The sequence below is a fragment of the Pogoniulus pusillus genome, chromosome 3, assembly GCF_015220805.1.
Source record: "Pogoniulus pusillus isolate bPogPus1 chromosome 3, bPogPus1.pri, whole genome shotgun sequence".
In the NCBI taxonomy this organism is placed as follows: domain Eukaryota; kingdom Metazoa; phylum Chordata; class Aves; order Piciformes; family Lybiidae; genus Pogoniulus; species Pogoniulus pusillus.
The window spans coordinates 33,135,106-33,152,362 of NC_087266.1; the positions used below are offsets into that span (position 1 = coordinate 33,135,106).

The 17,257-nt window shown below is 44.6% G+C and overlaps 1 protein-coding gene across 1 annotated transcript in view; it reads right to left on the reverse strand.

Annotated features, from left to right (window-relative positions):
- Nucleotides 1–14,231: 14,231 nt before the first annotated feature.
- PIBF1 (progesterone immunomodulatory binding factor 1) overlaps nt 14,232–17,257 on the reverse strand; it is a 178,322-nt gene continuing 175,296 nt past the window's right edge. Inside the window, exon 17 of the mRNA XM_064141083.1 lies at nt 14,232–14,500. Within this exon, the coding sequence (XP_063997153.1) occupies nt 14,444–14,500 (57 nt within the window). The 3' untranslated portion in view covers nt 14,232–14,443. The remainder of the gene's footprint in view (nt 14,501–17,257) is intronic.

A 17,257-nucleotide genomic window follows, 5' to 3' on the forward strand; every position in this document is an offset into this window, starting at 1 on the left:
CTCCAAGATGACCTTCTTGTGGCCTTCCATGATCTGAAGGGGGCCTACAAAAAATCTGGGGAGGAACTTTTCAGGCTATCAGGGAGTGACAGGACGAGGGGGAATGGAGCAAAGTTGGAGGTGGGGAGATTCAGAGTGGAAGTGAGGAGGAAGTTGTTGAGCATGAGAGTGGTGAGAGCCTGGAATGGGTTGCTCAGGGAGGTGTTTGAGGCCCCATTGCTGGAGGTGTTTAAGGCCAGGCTGGATGAGGCTGTGTCCAGGCTGCTCTAGGGTAGGGTGTCCCTGCCCATGGCAGGGGAGTTGGAACTGGATGATCCTTGTGGTCCCTTCCAACCCCGTCTGATTCTATGATAAATTCTATGATAATCTGTTACAAACAGCTTAGTTTTCACTTGTATTAAACTAACTTTTTTTTTTTAAAGTTACATTTTTCATTGTTCCTTTTCAAAATGTCTTTTAAAAAAAAGTAAAAATATAAAAAATAAGTAAAAATGTTTTTTCTCAGATCAAGAGGCCAACCAAAAACCTTTAAAATTTTTTATTATGTTTTATAAATGTTTAAGAAAATTAACAATATTATTTAATAAATAAGAAATATTAATAATAAAGACTCATTTTTTATATTTTATATATATTATATATATATATATTTATATATATTTATCAGCCTGCACTAGGGTAGGATGTCCCTTCCCATGGCAGGGGGATTGGAACTAGATGCTCCTTGTGGTCTCTTCCAACCCTGACTGATTCTATGATTCTATGTGTGTATGTATTTTCACATTTACTTCCCAAATATCTTTGTTGCTGGGTGACTTAATGAAGTCTTGGTCTATGTCTGTTGTGTTATGGCATGGAAAACTGCAGGTCATGAGTTGTAGCCCATTTCAAATGCATTTACCTGACCGGTTCACAACATGCTTAGTTAAGCTACAGAGCCTGCTTACGCACGGACTCGCAACTCATGTGGCAAGTTGGATGAAGCAAGACTTTAACAACACATTTTAATCCCAGTGCTGCTTGAAAGATATAAATAAGATAAAGGAGAGGAAAAGTTGATTCAATCTTTTCACAAAACAAGGCTTCTTTCTACCTAGATCAGTAACTTTGTAGAGTAATAAACTACAAAGCCTTTTTTAGTGATTAGAACATCTGTGCAATTCAAGAGTAAGGTCTAATGGTTCCTAATGCTGGCACATGGTATGGGGTACAAATTGCCATGAGATACTACATCACTGCATGCAACCTGTAGGAAAGAAAACTACAAAGCTTTTTTTTCAGTGATTAGAACATCTGTGCAATTCAAGAGTAAGGTCTAATGGTTCCTAATTCTGGCACATGGTATGGGGCACAAATTGCCATGAGATACTACATCACTGCATGCAACCTGTAGGAAAAAAACCTACAAAGCTTTTTTTTCAGTGATTAGAACATCTGTGCAATTCAAGAGTAAGGTCTAATGGTTCCTAATGCTGGCACATGGTATGGGGTACAAATTGCCATGAGATACTACATCACTGCATGCAACCTGTAGGAAAAAAACCTACAAAGCTTTTTTTTCAGTGATTAGAACATCTGTGCAATTCAAGAGTAAGGTCTAATGATTCCTAAATCTGGCACATGGTATGGGGCACAAATTGCCATGAGATACTACATCACTGCATGCAACATGTGGGGAAAAAAAAAAAAAAGCCATATTTTATTGCACAGGAGAAAGAAACTAATATTAAAACAGGTATTTTGGCAGGAGCAAGATAAAAATAAAATCTCATTAGACCTGTTTTTAAATGTAGGAAATGTAAATGTTTTTAGAAGTGCTCCATGCAGCACTAAAATGTTTCAAGCTTTATGTTTCATATTTGGATATGACTTCACTGGAAAGGGAAAGAAGTAAGCATGGGATAAAGAGGATGGTAACTCGTTCTCTTTTGGCCTCACGTTAGCATCGCTTGACCATGTGAATAGAGCAGGTTGGAAATGCACAAACTGTCTTTTATCAATACCACATCAGCTTCCATCCCTGTTATTTGAAATCTTACATTAAAACAATTATTAGAACATAGTGAAATTCCCCTGTGAGATAAGTATTAATCACGGTAGGTTAGACCGGCTTGGTCCACCTGTTCTATCACCAGAAGCATTTTGCAATGAGCCATTGCATCACTTGCAATCCAGGTGACATTACTTATAGTTTGAAGCAGCAGCAGTAGCCTTCCCTGGTATCTAATTTAAGAAGAACAAAAAACCCTCTCTATGTCGAAGAATCATAGAATCAATCACGTTGGAAGAGACCTCCAAGATCATCCAGTCCAGTCTAGCACCCAGCCCTCTCCAATCAACTAGACCATGGCACCAAGTATTCGCTTGAACACTTCCAGGAACGGCAACTCCACCACCTCCCTGGGCAGCCCATTCCAATGCCAATCACTCTCTCTGCCAACAACTTCCTCCTAACATCCAGCCTAGACCTCCCCCAGCACAGCTTGAGACTGTGTCCCCTTGTTCTGTTGCTGGTTGCCTGGCAGAAGAGACCAACCCCACCTGGCTACAGCCTCCCTTCAAGTAGCTGTAGACAGCAATGAGGTCTGCCCTGAGCCTCCTCTTCTCCAGGCTGCACATCCCCACCTCCCTCAGCCTCTCCTCACAGGGCTGTGCTCCAGGCCCCTCACCAGCTTCATCGTCCTTCTCTGGACACCTTCCAGTATCTCAACATCTCTCTTGAATTGAGGAGCCCAGAACTGGACACAGCACTCAGGATGTGGCCTGACCAGTGCTGAGTACAGGGACAGATTATTCTGTCCTACTGGCCACACTGTTCCTGAGCCAGGCCAGGATGCCATTGGCTTCCTGCCCACCTGGGCACACTGCTGGCTCATGTTCAGCTACTATCAACCAGCACCCCCATGTCCTTCTCTGCCTGGCTGCTCTCAGCCACTCTGTCCCCAGCCTGTAGTGCTGCTTGGGGTTGTTGTGGCCAAAGTGTAGAACCCTTCCACTTGGCCTTGTTCAATCTCATCCCATTGGCCTCTGCCCACCCATCCAGCCTGTCCAGGTCACTCTGCAGGGCTCTTCTACCCTCCAACAGATCCACACCTGCTCCTAGCTTGGTGTCATCTGCAAACTTATAAACTGAATCTTTTGGTCCAGATCATCAGTAAAGATACTGAACAGGACTGGACCCAGCACTGATCCAGATGTTACTGCATCTGGAAATGCAAGAATTGAGGCAGTTTGTTTCTTTATAATTTCAAGAGCTGAATGCACTGAAAATGCTCTGTACTTGTTTTTCAGTCACTCAGCGATCTCAGAGTTACTGTCATGGTCTAAAAGTGTTTGACAAAGGTTTCAGCCTGTATGGATTTGAAATGGCAGGTGTGAATGAAATCCCACTATATTTCATAGGAATGGGCATTTGGTGTTCATTGACAGCAGATCTAATCAGCTCCCTTAGGTTTCCCTAAGGGAGGTTTCAGACAGTCACCATTGTGTAGGAGGGCTCCCTAGCTGTGCGTTGAGATTAGCCTGCAGAGATTTTACAGGGTTGAGAAAGAAAGGTAAGCTCCCTCCTGCTGTTGGTAAATACTATTATTGTTCTCCATTCCCTGCTGAATGGAACAAATGCAATTCTGCAAAGTTAATTACTGCAATAATGGAAGAAATGACACAAAATGACAAAGAATGTGGTAATTCAGTAAGGCTCAAGTCAATGACATAGTAGTCTCTTTACTGCTAGTCATTACTTTCAGGCACGTACTCCTTTACTTACAAATACTGAGTGGATTTTGGGGACAGTATTTCAATCAGTAAACTAAAGATTAATGTGCAAGAAGTGGTGCCTAATGACTTCTCAGGAGTTGTCTGAACTGTACCTGAGACCTGGAGAGATCTTTGATAAGTGTCTGTAAAGAAGGACTAAAAGAAGTGGTGCCTAATGATCTCTTAGGAGTTGTCTGAACTGTACCTGAGACCTGAAGAGAAATCTCTGATAAGTGCCCATAAAGAAGGACTAAGCCATCCTTGCAGCACGTTTTCCTTTCAATATCCCAGAAAAAAAAAAAGAGCTCACTCTAATTCTATTTATATCCTGAAGTAATTTGACCCCCAAGAATAAAAAGGTGACAATTGAATAGACTGCACCAAAATATACTATGTTTTTTTTCCTTGCCTACACTTCCTACAGCATCGCAGAGATGAGTGATACTAATTTTTGTGTCAACATTTTACACATAGCTTTGGATGACAGCTTGTGAATCTCTGTTTACAGGGCTCCACTGGCACTGGGAGCTGTGTGCTTGGAAACCATAGGCCTGTGAAACGGCGAGTGACAAGTCTGTATGTGTGGCACTACACCAGCACAGGGGAAGCTTGGGCACAGAAACGACCCTCTCTTGAGGTCTCAGAGAGAAAATAGGTGAGACTATTTCTTACTCTTTTAGAAAACACCACTGCTCTTTAGCAACAAACCTCTTTAAAATCCATGTCCTCTTTAAAATCCATGTAGACATTCAAGCTGACAACTCTCTTGTCAAAAGTCAAGCACTACATTGCCAGGCTATAGATAAAAATAATGCACAGCGAAACAAACTCTTCTAAAGAACTGAATAAGACAGCAAAAAGGAAGCATTGCACGCTGCAGTATGTATCTCTAAAATGATGATAAAGAGGAGCACTGGGAATTGCTAACAGTTTGAGCTGCAGCGATGAATAATCCAAGTAATCCTTCCTCTATTTAACCAAAAGGAAATATGAAAAGACTTTCATTGAAATACAGTCATAAATTCCATCCATAAGACTTTTCCTGCAATTAAGTTACATTTACTGATCCACTACTCCTTAAAAGAAGCATTAACACAAAGACTTCAATTATTCATGGTCAAACAAAGTTGATTCTATTGCTTCAATCAATGCAGCATTCTCTTTTGCAGAGGTTATTTCTGTAGTATCTCCAAAAGGGCACACAGTCTATGAAAACATGTAAGTTTCTGAGTAAAAAGCTATTTCATGAGCAATCCCAACTTTCTGCATTTCATACTACTGCCATTTCTTGCTTTCATGGGGATAAAATGTGCTCATTTTTTTTGGGTCCCTTTCATCCTTTAAAGGGTAAGCTGATTAAAATTCACTGTTTATTTGAACTCAGCTTCAATGTCCTAAGGAGTCTCTCTCTCTCTCTCTCACACACACACACACACACAAAAGAAATAAAGAAGGAAAAAAAAATTTAAAAAGAAAAACAAAGGGGAAAAAAAGGAAGAAAAAGGAAAAAATAGAGGTATTTATTGTTATAGAAATCTTATAAGTGAGAAAAAAGTGCAGGGAACCCTGCAAAATGGACTCTGTGGAGCAAAGCTGGTGGCTCTTCTGCTGTCAGCAGAGAGCTTAAAGAGCTGCAGAGGGTCTAGCTTCTGTCAAGGGCTGTACTTCTACTGGCCAAAGCTTAGGTAATACTCACCACTCTGTCATAATTCCCAGGTGCTGCCCATTTCTTCTAGCCATAGAATTACAGAATCATAAAATCAACCAGGTTGGAAGAGACCTCCAAGAGCATACAGGCCAACCTAGCACCCAGACCTGTCCAATCAACTAGACCATGGCACTAAGTGCCTCAGCCAGGATTTGCATGAACACTTCCAGGGACAGTGACTCCACCACCTCCCTGGGCAGCCCATTCCAATGCCAATCACTCTCTCTGCCAACAGCTTCCTCCTAACATCCAGCCTAGACCTCCCTGCCACAACTTGAGACTGTGTCCCCTCATTCTGTGGCTGCTGGCCTGGGAGAAGAGACAAACCCCACCTAGCTACAGCCTCCCTTCAGGTAGTTGTAGACAGCAATGAGGTCTCCCCTGAGAGCCTCCTCTTCTCCAGGCTGCACAACCCCAGCTCCCTCAGCCTCTCCTCACAGGGTTGTGCACCAGACATCTCACCAGCTTCATCGTCCTTCTCTGGACATGTTCCAGTATCTCAACATCTCTCTTGAACTGAGGAGCCCAGAACTGGACACAGGACTCGAGGTGTGTCCTGACCAGTGTTGAGTACAGGGCCAGAATAATCTCCCTTCTCCTACTGGCCACACTCTTCCTGATCCAGGCCAGGATGCCATTGGCTCTCTTGGCCACCTGGGCACACTGCTGCCTCATGTTCAGCTACTCTCTGCCAGCACCCCCAGGTCCCTTTCTTCCTGGCTGCTCTCAGCTGCTCTGTCCCCAGCCTGTAGTGCTGCCTGGGGTTGTTGTGGCCAAAGTGTAGGACCCTGCACTTGGCCTTTTTAATCTCATCCTGTTGTCCTCTGCTCACCAACCCAGTCTGTCCAGGTCTCTCTGCAGGGCTCTCCTACCCTCCAATAGATCCACATCTGATTCTTGCTTCGTGCTATCTGCAAACTTACTGATGCTGGACTCAGTCCCCTTGTCCAGATCATCAATAGAGATATTGAAGAGGACTGGGCCCAGCACTGATCCTTGGGGCACACCACTAGTGCCAGCTGCCAACTGGATGTGGCACTATTCACTCTCTGGGCCCAGCCCTCCAGCCAGTTCTTGACCCATATCAGAGTGAATCTGTCCAAGCCACGAGCTGCCAGCTGGGCCAGGATCTTGTTGTGGCAGACAGTGTCAAAGGCTTTGCTGCAGTCCAGGCAGACTACATCCACTGCTGTCCCCCCAAAGTTATAACCCTGTATTGCTGCTGAATTATGCCCAGCTTCAACCTGAAATATTCCAAGTGTAACTGCCTTAGTTAAGCTATGGAAATATGCATTTCAAAGGTCAAGAGTTCCCAATCAATGCTAGGAATTTAAGAAGGGGATGATATTGCCCAAAGACACTAAGCAAAACTTGATCTTCAAGGGATACTTGTTTCATTTTCAAAGGTCAAGAATGAATATAGATTTTCAGTATCCTTTGGTATAAGAAAATACCAGGGATAGACTGCTTTGACTCAGTACATAGTCTGGCAAGGTAATGTTAACAGGGAGATAAAGCCTTTCCTCGACAGACCTCCCTAATGAGCAACCCTGAAAGATGACAGGTTGTTACCAACTCAAAGTGTTGTGTATAAAGCTGTCTTCATGTAGACGTGCAACAGACTGAGGACTGAGACACATGAATATGGTAACATGAACACTTCAAAAGGTAATAATTTGCTTCCAGAAATTTATGCTCTTCAAGTCATATCTTCCAAAGGCAAGGAAGTTGATGAATGGAGTTGTTCCAGAAAAGCCTGGATGAGGCACTTAGTGCCATGGTCTAGTTGATTGGCTACGGCTGAGTGCTATGTTGGACTGGATGATCTTGGAGGTCTCTTCCAACCTGCTTGATTCTATGATTCCATGATTCTGTGATCTTACCAAGATCAAAAGAATGTCACCTGGCTATCCTGCAGATGTCAGAAGCTTAGTATAGAATTTAATAGAATTTCATAGAATCAACCAGGTTGGAAGAGACCTCTAAGCTCATCCAGTCCAACCTGGCACACAGCCCTGTACAATCAGCTAGACCATGGCACTAAGTGCCTCAGATAGGCTTTGCTTGAACACTTCCAGGGACGGCAACTCCACCACCCTCCCCACTGGGCAGCCCATTCCAATGCCAATCACTCTCTCTGCCAACAACTTCCTCCTAACATCCAGCCTAGACCACCCCTGAAACAACTTGAGACTGTGTCCCCTTCTTCTGTTGCTGGTTGCCTGGCAGAAGAGACCAACCCCACCTGGCTACAGCCTCCCTTCAGATAGCTGTGGACAGCAATGAGGTCTTCCCTGAGCCTCCTCTTCTCCAGGCTGCACACCCCCAGTTCCCTCAGCCTCTCCTCACAGGGCTGTGCTCCAGGCCTCTCTCCAACTTTGTTGTCCTTCTCTGGATGCCTTCTAGCACCTCAACATCTCTCTTGAGTGGAGGAGCCCAGAACTGGACACAGCACTCAGGATGTGGCCTGACCAGTGTCGAGTACAGGGGCAGAATAACCTCCCATGTCCTACTGAACACAGTGTTCCTGATCCGGGCCAGGATGCCATAGTAGAGTTGATGGTCCTTTTTTTTCCCCTGTAACTAGTTACCATACAAAATAATAACTGAAAGAGAAAGTAACAGCTAAAGTATGAGTGCTGGCAAATTCTATCCCAGAGATACTGGACAAATACTAGACATCTAATATCTGAATGTACAGTTGTTCTTCTTTCACCATGTTTCATCATGGTTTTGTAAGGAAGCTGTGAAGGGCAGGAAGACTACAAATCCCAATGACACATTATGTCTTTGCACAGAAAATATTTAGAAACTACAACTTCAGTGAAGTGTGACCTCAGGGTTCAGCATCAAGCCTTAAAAATGTAGGTCCTTATTAAAAAATTTAAAAAAGGCAATTTTCTGTTTTAATTTTCTTCCTCAAATAAGGAATTTTCTTGACCTGTTAGAGGTTCTTTGCTTCTAGAAAGGTGAGAAAGTAATTGTACTGCTAAAAAAAACACCTTGAGAGACAAAAACATCTTAACCTAAATGTCTGAACCAAATCATAGAGTCATAGAATGAATGAGGTTTGAAGAGACCTCCAAGATCATCCAGCCCAAGCACCCAGCCCTAGCAAGTCAATTAGACCATGGCACTAAGTGCCTCATCCAGTGTCCTTCCTTCTTTCCTGTTCAACCCAGATGCTTACGAAACTTAGCACTTAAGTAACACCAACCTAATGTACCAAGAAATGTAATAGTGGGTAGAGACTTTTCTCTTTCCCTTCCTTGGGTTTGAAAAGAGGAACTGAAGATGACTATATGGGTTGGACACTTCAGTCACAAGTTGTGTACATGCATGACTACCGTTATAAACTTCATCATTTTTCACTCATCTCTAGTAGTAAACAGGAGGTTTACTACAGTGGGACAATGCAAAGACCAGGAAGATGAATTTTGGAATAATTCATTTGACAGATGTTTGTGAGAAAGAACATCAGTGGAAAATGCCGTGCAGGTAACGCAGCTGAACCTTTTCATTACTTAAGTGCAAAAAGGTTCGTTAATGTTTGCTGGAGGGCATTTCACAGTGGAATAGTTGTACTTAAGTGACATTCTGGCTTCCACATGAAAAGCTTAAAAGGTCTCCTCCTAGACAATTAATTATACCCTTGGAGTCTATCGAGGAGACACAGGAAAAATACAAAGTCTTCAAGGGGAAAGAGAAGAAAGAAATTACATAGTGAAGAGATTTACACAGGGACTAAATGGATTACAAGAACTAAGCAGGAGTCTAATGTGCTATCGGTATATGCTAACAAATTACTGTCTGCAAAGTTAAAGATGGACCCAAGAAGGCCAATGGCATCCTGGGGTGTATTAGGAAGAGTGTGTCCAGCAGATCAAGGGAGGTTCTCCTCTCCCCCTCCACTCTGCCCTAATGAGACCCCATTTTGAATACTGTGTTCAGTTTTGGGCTCCCCAGTGTAAGAGGGACAGGGATCTGCTAGAGAGGGTCCAGCAGAGGGCTCCGAGGATGATGAGGGGACTGGAGGGCATGGCTTATGAGGAGAGGCTGAGGGACCTGGGGCTGTTTAGTCTGGAGAAGACTTAGAGGGGATTTGATAAATGTTTGTAAGTATCTGAAGGCTGGCCAGGAGTGGGGGACAGGCTCTGCTCACTTGCTCCCTGGGATAGGACAAGGAGCAATGGGTGTAAGCTGCAGCACAAGAGGTTCTGCTTCAACACAAGAGGGAACTTCTTGACTCTAAGGTTCCCAGAAAACTGGAACAGGCTCCCCAGAGAGGTTGTGGAGTCTCCCCCAGACCTTTTCAAGGCCTGTCTGGATATGTTCCTCTGTGATCTGTGTTAGATAGTATTGTCCTGCTCTGGCAGGGGGGTTGGACTCGATGATCTCCTTGGGTCCCTTCCAACCCCTAACATCCTGTGGGCCTGTGAGCCTGTTAACACTTTTCTAACCCCTCCAAATTTTCCAGAATGTCACTTTATTATCTGAAGAACTGTTTAAATGTCAGTAAAATTTTGTCACAGACCAGCCAAATTCTTGCATCTTTCTAGAAACTCAATCTGCCTAGAGGACACAGAAGTGTGCTACACACAGTTCATTCTGGAAGCATCACAATGAGCTTCTGTATTGTTATTTCCATGGAAGAATTAAACACTTTGTGTCTTTTGGATGGTAAAAAGTAAATGAATGCCACTATATATGTACTATGAGGACAGACTGAAAGAGTTGGGGCTGTTCACTCTGCAGAAGAGGAGGCTCCCAGGTGACCTTTTTGTTGCCTTCCAGGATCTGAAGGGGCCTACAAAAAAGCTGGGGAGAGACTTTTTAGGCTCTCAGGGAGTGAGAGGACTAGGGGGAATGGAGCAAAAGCTAGAAGAGAGGTATACCCAGATTGGATGTTAGGAGGAAGTTGTTCATCATGAAAGTGGTGAGAGGCTGGACTGGGTTGCCCAGGGAGGTGTTTGAGGCCCCATTGCTGGAGGTCTTTAAGGCCAGGCTGGATGAGGCTGTGGCCAGGCTGATCTAGGGTAGGGTGTCCCTGTCCATGGCAGGGGGTTTGGAACTGGATGATCCTTGTGGTGCCTTCCAACCCTGACTGGTTCTATGATATTAACTTATTTAGAAATATCACCATGAAGCAATTAAGGTTGGATAGGAATTATGGAAATCAGTCATCTAGTCCATCTCAAAATCAGGTCCAGTTATGCCAGCTTGCTCAAGATACTGTCCAGGTGAGTTTTGAAGATCTCCAAGGATAAAGATTCCAGCACCAGATCTGGGCAACGAGTTCCAGTATTTGACTACCCTTACAGTGAAAACATTCTTCATAATAGCTAATTGAGTTTTCTAGTGGTATGCCTTGTGTCCATTGCCTCGTCTTCTATTGCTGTGCACCTCTGATAGGAGTCTGGATCTGTTGTCCCTGTTGCCTCTCTACCATCCCATTTGGTGACTGGAGATTGCAGCATGTTTCCCCACCGAACCCTCTGATCTTAAGGCTGAACGGCTCCAGTTCTTTTGGCCTCTCTTTCTATATCAGGTGCTACAGTTTCTGATCATCTATGGATTCTGTGGAATCATCTATGGATCTATGGAATCATAGAATCATAGAGGCAGTCAGGGTTGGAAGGGACCACAAAGATCATCCCTGGGCAACCCATTCCAGGCTCTCACCACTCTCATGCTGAACAACTTCCTCCTCATGTTCAGTCTGAACCTACCCATCTCCAGCTTTGCTCCATTCCTCCTAGTCCATTCACTACCTTTAGTGAATCACCTGAATCTTGGTGAATCTCTGCTGGACTCACTTCAGTATGTCACTGTCTATACTGAACAAGCCCAAAATTGGATGCAGCACTCCAGATGTTGTCTCCCATGAGCCACACGGGAGGAAGGATCACTTCTCTCCCTCTGCTGGCTTCCGTGTTCTTAATACCACCCGGGATGCAGCCAACTACCTCATTGCTAACTCATGTTCAGTTTGTTGTGTACTAGGACCTTGATGTCTGTTTCTGTTAAGCTTTTTTCCAGCCAGTACTAGCTGAACATGAGCCAGCAGTGTGCCCAGGTGGCCAGGAGAGCCAATGGCATCCTGGCCTGGATCAGGAACAGTGTGGCCAATAGGACAAGGGAGGTTATTCTGCCTCTGTACTCAGCACTGGTCAGGCCACACCTTGAGTGCTGTGTCCAGTTCTGGGCTCCTCAATTCAAGAGAGATGTTGAGATGCTGGAACATGTCCAGAGAAGGGCGACAAAGCTGGTGAGGGGCCTGGAGCACAGCCTTGTGAGGAGAGGCTGAGGGAGCTGGGGGTGTGCAGCCTACAACTACCTGAAGGGAGGCTGTAGCCAGGTGGGGTTGGTCTCTTCTGCCAGGCAAGCAGCAACAGAACAAGGGGACACAGTCTCAAGTTGTGCTGGGGGAGGTCTAGGCTGGATTTTAGGAGGAAGTTCCTGCCAGAGAGAGTGATTGGCATTGGAATGGGCTGCCCAGGGAGGTGGTGGAGTTGCTGTCCTTGGAGGTGTTGAAGCAAAGCTTGTCTGAGGCACTTGGTGCCATGGTCTAGTTGACTGGATAGGGCTGGGTGCCAGGTTGGACTGAATGAGCTTGGAGGTCTCTTCCAACCTGGTTGATTCTATGATTCTATGGTACGGATTGCTCCGTCCTAGATGTGAGACTGCAGTTGCTTTTACTGTACCTCACAAAGTCCTTGCTGACCCAGTTTCCAGCCTGTTGAGGTCTTTCCAAGACTCAGCCCTCCAGTGTACAGTCTATTTCCCCAAACTTATTGCCTATGAACTTGCCAAGAGGTGCTACTATCTGTGAGTTACCAGTTGGTCTATGCATTGCTGATCACATTTCCACGAGCTTGGTGTGTGAGTCACTTTTCCACCCACCTCACAGGCCACATCTCACCAGCTCTTCTAGGAGGATACAATAGGAGAACAAACTGAATACTTAAGACTCTACCTTTGTCTAAACCAGCCCTTCTAGATATTAAAATTTATCAATCATTAGGTGATAACAGACAAAGAGGATAGCACAGGAAGTTAAACTAGGGACTGGGTGTGTGAGTCATATGAAATATCCACTACAATTAGTATCTGCATATGGGAGCTGTTTCACATGACAGGGAAGTTAATGATTCTATTCACATAAAAATAGAAGTTAGCTAAAACCCAGACTTCAGGAAACAAAAGTTTATCCAGGTATGTCTGTACAGATAGGTTTGTGAGCCCAAGCATTGTGTATTTTTTCCTCAGTGGACATTAGTTAGCCTAATAAAAGATAGTATCTCTGTGTATATACCTGGCCTTCCTCACTCACACAACTTAATGAGTTAAATAGTCCAATAATTTAAGTGCTGTGATGTGCAATTGCTAGCATTTTTCCTCATTCTCTCAGAAAAAAAAAATAAAGAAACCAAAGCTTACCTGGAGCAGACAAAGTCTTGCTATGCTTCAAAATGCTTTTTGCAAGATGAGGAAAAGTGGATCTAGGAATCACAGGCTTGATATAGCTCAGTAGTACATAGTAAATAATTATTGTTCAAGAACAATCAATCAGTTGAAGAGATAGTCAAGGAAAAAAGAGGTGAAGAAAAAGGAGGTTCCTCTCATGAAACCTGAGCAGTACTTTCAGTACACACCCAAATAATATCTTCTCTTTTTATGTTATGTACAGAAATGTACTATATTCAGTCAAAAAGAGCTTTAAAATATTAGGCACCTTTTCAACAGTCTAAAGAGATGGTAGAGTGGAATAAGCAGGCTGCGTTATTGGGAAGATGTGGCTTATTGTCTTACTATTAAATATGACAAGTTGTCCATTGCACTATTACACGCTGCGATACTCACACGTAAGGGCTCTAGTTTTATTATTACACTGATGTGACTGCACTAAAGATTGAACAAGGCCAAGTGCAGGGTTCTACACTTTGGCCACAACAACCCCAAGCAGCGCTAAAGGTTGGAGACAGAGTGGCTGTAGAGCAGCCAGGAAAAAAGGGACCTGGAGGTGCTGGTAGATGGTAGCTGAAGATGAGCCAGCAGTGTGCCCAGGTGGCCAAGAGAGCCAATGGCATCCTGACCTGCATCAGGAACAGTGTGGCCAGTAGGACAAGGGAGGTTATTCTGGCCCTGTACTCAACACTGGTCAGGACACACCTCGAGTCCTGTGTCCAGTTCTTGGCTCCTCAGTTCAACAGAGATGTTGAGATACTGGAAGGTGCCCAGAGAAGGGCGACAAAGCTGGTGAGGGGCCTGGAGCACAGCCCTGTGAGAAGAGGCTGAGGGAGCTGGGGGTGTTTAGCCTGGAGAAGAGGAGGCTCAGGGCAGACCTCATTGCTGTCTACAACTACCTGAAGGGAGGCTTTAGCCAGGTGGGGTTGGTCTCTTCTGCCAGGCAAGCAGCAACAGAACAAGGGGACACAGTCTCAGGTTGTGCCAGGGGACGTCCAGGCTGGATGTTAGGAGGAAGTTGTTGCCAGAGAGAGTGATTGGCATTGGAATGGGCTGCCCAGGGAGGTGGTGGAGTCGCTGTGCCTGGAGGTGTTCAAGCAAATCTTGGCTGAGGCACTTAGTGCCATGGTCTAGTTGATTGGACAGGGCTGGGTGCTAGGTTGGACTGGATGAGCTTGGAGGTCTCTTCCAGTCTGGTTGATTCTATGATTCTTTGGTTAGCTGCCCTGACTACAAAAGCGTACAATATGCTAGCATTTATTTAATCTTAGAAAAAATCAAATCTATGTTAGTAAAACCATTGCATGCATCATTTCCACACATTTTATTCACAGGATGGATCTAAAAATTATTCTATGACACATAAGACCATTTAACAGCCATAAAAGAACAGTTAAAAAACAAAAGGGTTGTTTGCTTCTATGGTAGAAAGAGCATCGTTGTGGCAAAAATAACTTTCTTCAAATAAAAGCTCCCCAAAGGATTATTTTGAATCATTTCTGGGAAAAAATGCTATGGTGATGTTTTCTTCTGCAGTTTCTTGTGCCATACAGGAGCCTCCTTATTTGTCTGTCAAATAAAGAACATTTAAATGGTAAGTGTGATGGTTTGGGTGTTACCTGCCCCACCCACACACTTAAGAAGAATCACCCAGACTAGACTTAGCAGCTGGAAATTAAAGAATGAAGCTTTGTATTTACAGCTTAGCACAATATCCAAGCAGGTATTTACAATAGATGCAGCTATAGACAGAAATATACAAGTTAAAAAGTAATACAGAAGCACAACAGCCCTCCCAGAAACCAGAGTCCCCAGGAGGGGCTCACAACCACCCTTCACCTTCTTCCCACCCCTCTACAGGCCCACAGGATGTTAGGGGTTGGAAGGGACCCAAGGAGATCATCGAGTCCAACCTCCTTGCCAGAGCAGGACAATACTATCTAACACAGATCACAGAGGAACACATCCAGACAGGCCTTGAAAGGGTCCAGAGAAGGTGTGCTAGTTTGAAGCTACCTAGAATGTTTTGGTGAGGATTAGATCACAGGCCGTGAAAGGGAAACAGGGTGATGTCTGCTTCATTCATGGGCTTGCTGAGAGGTGTAAGAACAAGAATCCAAACATAGATAAGGCACTACTGCTTCTTCTTCTTCCTGGGGCACTGAGCAGCATTTCTCTCTAACCTCTCTGCTGCCTCTCTGATCAATCCACTTTACTTCCTAACCCCCTGGTCGAACCTCAGTTCTTCCTTGGGACTGGGGTAAGGTTGAGAGGGGTGGGGGAAGGTGGAAGTGCAGTTGGGAGCCCCTTCTGGGGACTCAGGTTTCTGGGAGGGCTGTTGTGTTCCTGTATTACCTTTTTACTTTGTATATTTCTGTCTATAACTGTATATACTGTAAATATCTGCTTGTATATTGTGCTAAGATCTAAATATAAGCTTCATTCAAAATTTCCAGAGCCAGCTGAGCCTAGTCTGGGTGATTTCCAAAGTGTGGGGGGTGGGGAACACCCAAACCATCACAGAGGGAGACCCCACAACCTCTCTGGGGAGCTCTCTACCTTACCCCAGACTTTGCCTTACATTCAAGGTGAGTTTGGAGGATTGGCCAGGGGGGGTTAGGAAGCAGAAGGATTAGTCAGGCAGACAGCAGATTAGAGAGAGAGAAGTGCAGGCAGCCAGAGCCCAAGAGCAACTCCCTTATCTATATTTATGTCCATGTTTTTATACATCTCAGCAAGCCTATGAGTGCAGCAGACATCACCATTGTTTCCTTTTCATAGCCTATAGTCTAATTCTTCTCACCAAAATATCCCAGCTAGGCTCAAAATTAGCAGAGTAAGATAGTGAAAGTCAGAAGAAAAAACACACAATCTACGCTGAAGTCTCTTTCCTTCTGATGTACTTCACAGTGCTTAAATGCAAATACAATAAAACCAAGACTATGCATTTGAACTTACTACTAATACAAATCTGTATTTAATGCTCCCTGTTTCTGGGTTTTCAAAAGAAGGTTATACAACAGCAATTAAATAATTTCTTTCCAAATGTCAGTCAGAATGAAAATGTGCATCAAACAGGTTTCATTTCTGACTTTCCCCTGTTGCGGAGGGGATGGAATTAGAAAAGAGATCTTAGGTTTGGCCTAACTGACCAACACCTTATGCAGAAATGTGATCCTTAAACGATTATAATTAAAAACAGAAGAATTCTGTGGTTTTCTGATGGTGTGGAAAGTGTTCTAATCACAGAGATTTATCTGTGAGCAACTTCGCCTTGCCCTCTAATCCTATGGGCTGCTGCTATATGGTCAGGATCAATTAACATTCTTGTGGCAAATTCAGTGGTTGGTTGTATACAGAAATAAAACTAACTGGAGGTTGAACAAGGTAAGGACTAATTCTGCTTTCAGGGTTGGGTATAATCCCTTGTGTTAGTAAGTACTATCTTTTTGGTCTGTTGTCCCTAAACTTCTCCCTTTCTAGCTCTATTTTCTCTTCACTCTCTATTTCTTTTCCTCCAAGAATTAATAACCACTCCCCAAGGAGCAGTGCTGAGCCCAGTCCTGTTCAATATCTTTATTGATGATCTGGACCAGGGGATTGAGTCCAGCATGAGGAAGTTTGAAGATGGCACCAAGCTAGGAGCAGGGGATCTGTTGGAGGGTAGAAGAGCCCTGCAGAGGGACCTGGACAGGCTCACTGGGGGGGCAGTGGCCAACTGGATGAGACTGAACAAGGCCAAGTGGAGGGTTCTACACTTTGGCCACAACAACCCCAAGGAGCACTACAGGCTGGGGACAGAGTGGCTGAGAGCAGTCAGGAAGAAAGGGATCAGGGGTTGCTGGTAGATAGTAGCTGAACATGAGTCAGCAGTGTGCTCAGGTGGCCAAGAGACCCAATGGCATCCTGGCCTGGATCAGGAAGAGTGTGGCCAGCAAGACAAGAGAGGTTATTCTGCCTCTGTACTCAGAACTGGTCAGGCCACACCTTGAGTGCTGTGTCCAGTTCTGGGCTCCTTCATTCAAGAGGCTGAGGTGCTGGAACATGTCCATAGAAGGGCAACAAGACTGGTGAGAGGCCTGGAGCACAGCACTGTGAGGAGAGGCTGAAGGAGCTGGGGGTGTTTAGCCTGGAGAAGAGGAGGCTCAGGACAGACCTCATTGCTGTCTACAACTACCTGAAGGGAAGCTGTAGCCAGGTGGGGTTGGTCTCTTCTGCCAGGCAACCAGCAACAGAACAAGGGGACACAGCCTCAAGTTGTGCCAGGGCAGGTCTAGGCTGGATGTTAGGAGGAAGTTGTTGGCAGAGAGAGTGATTGGCATTGGA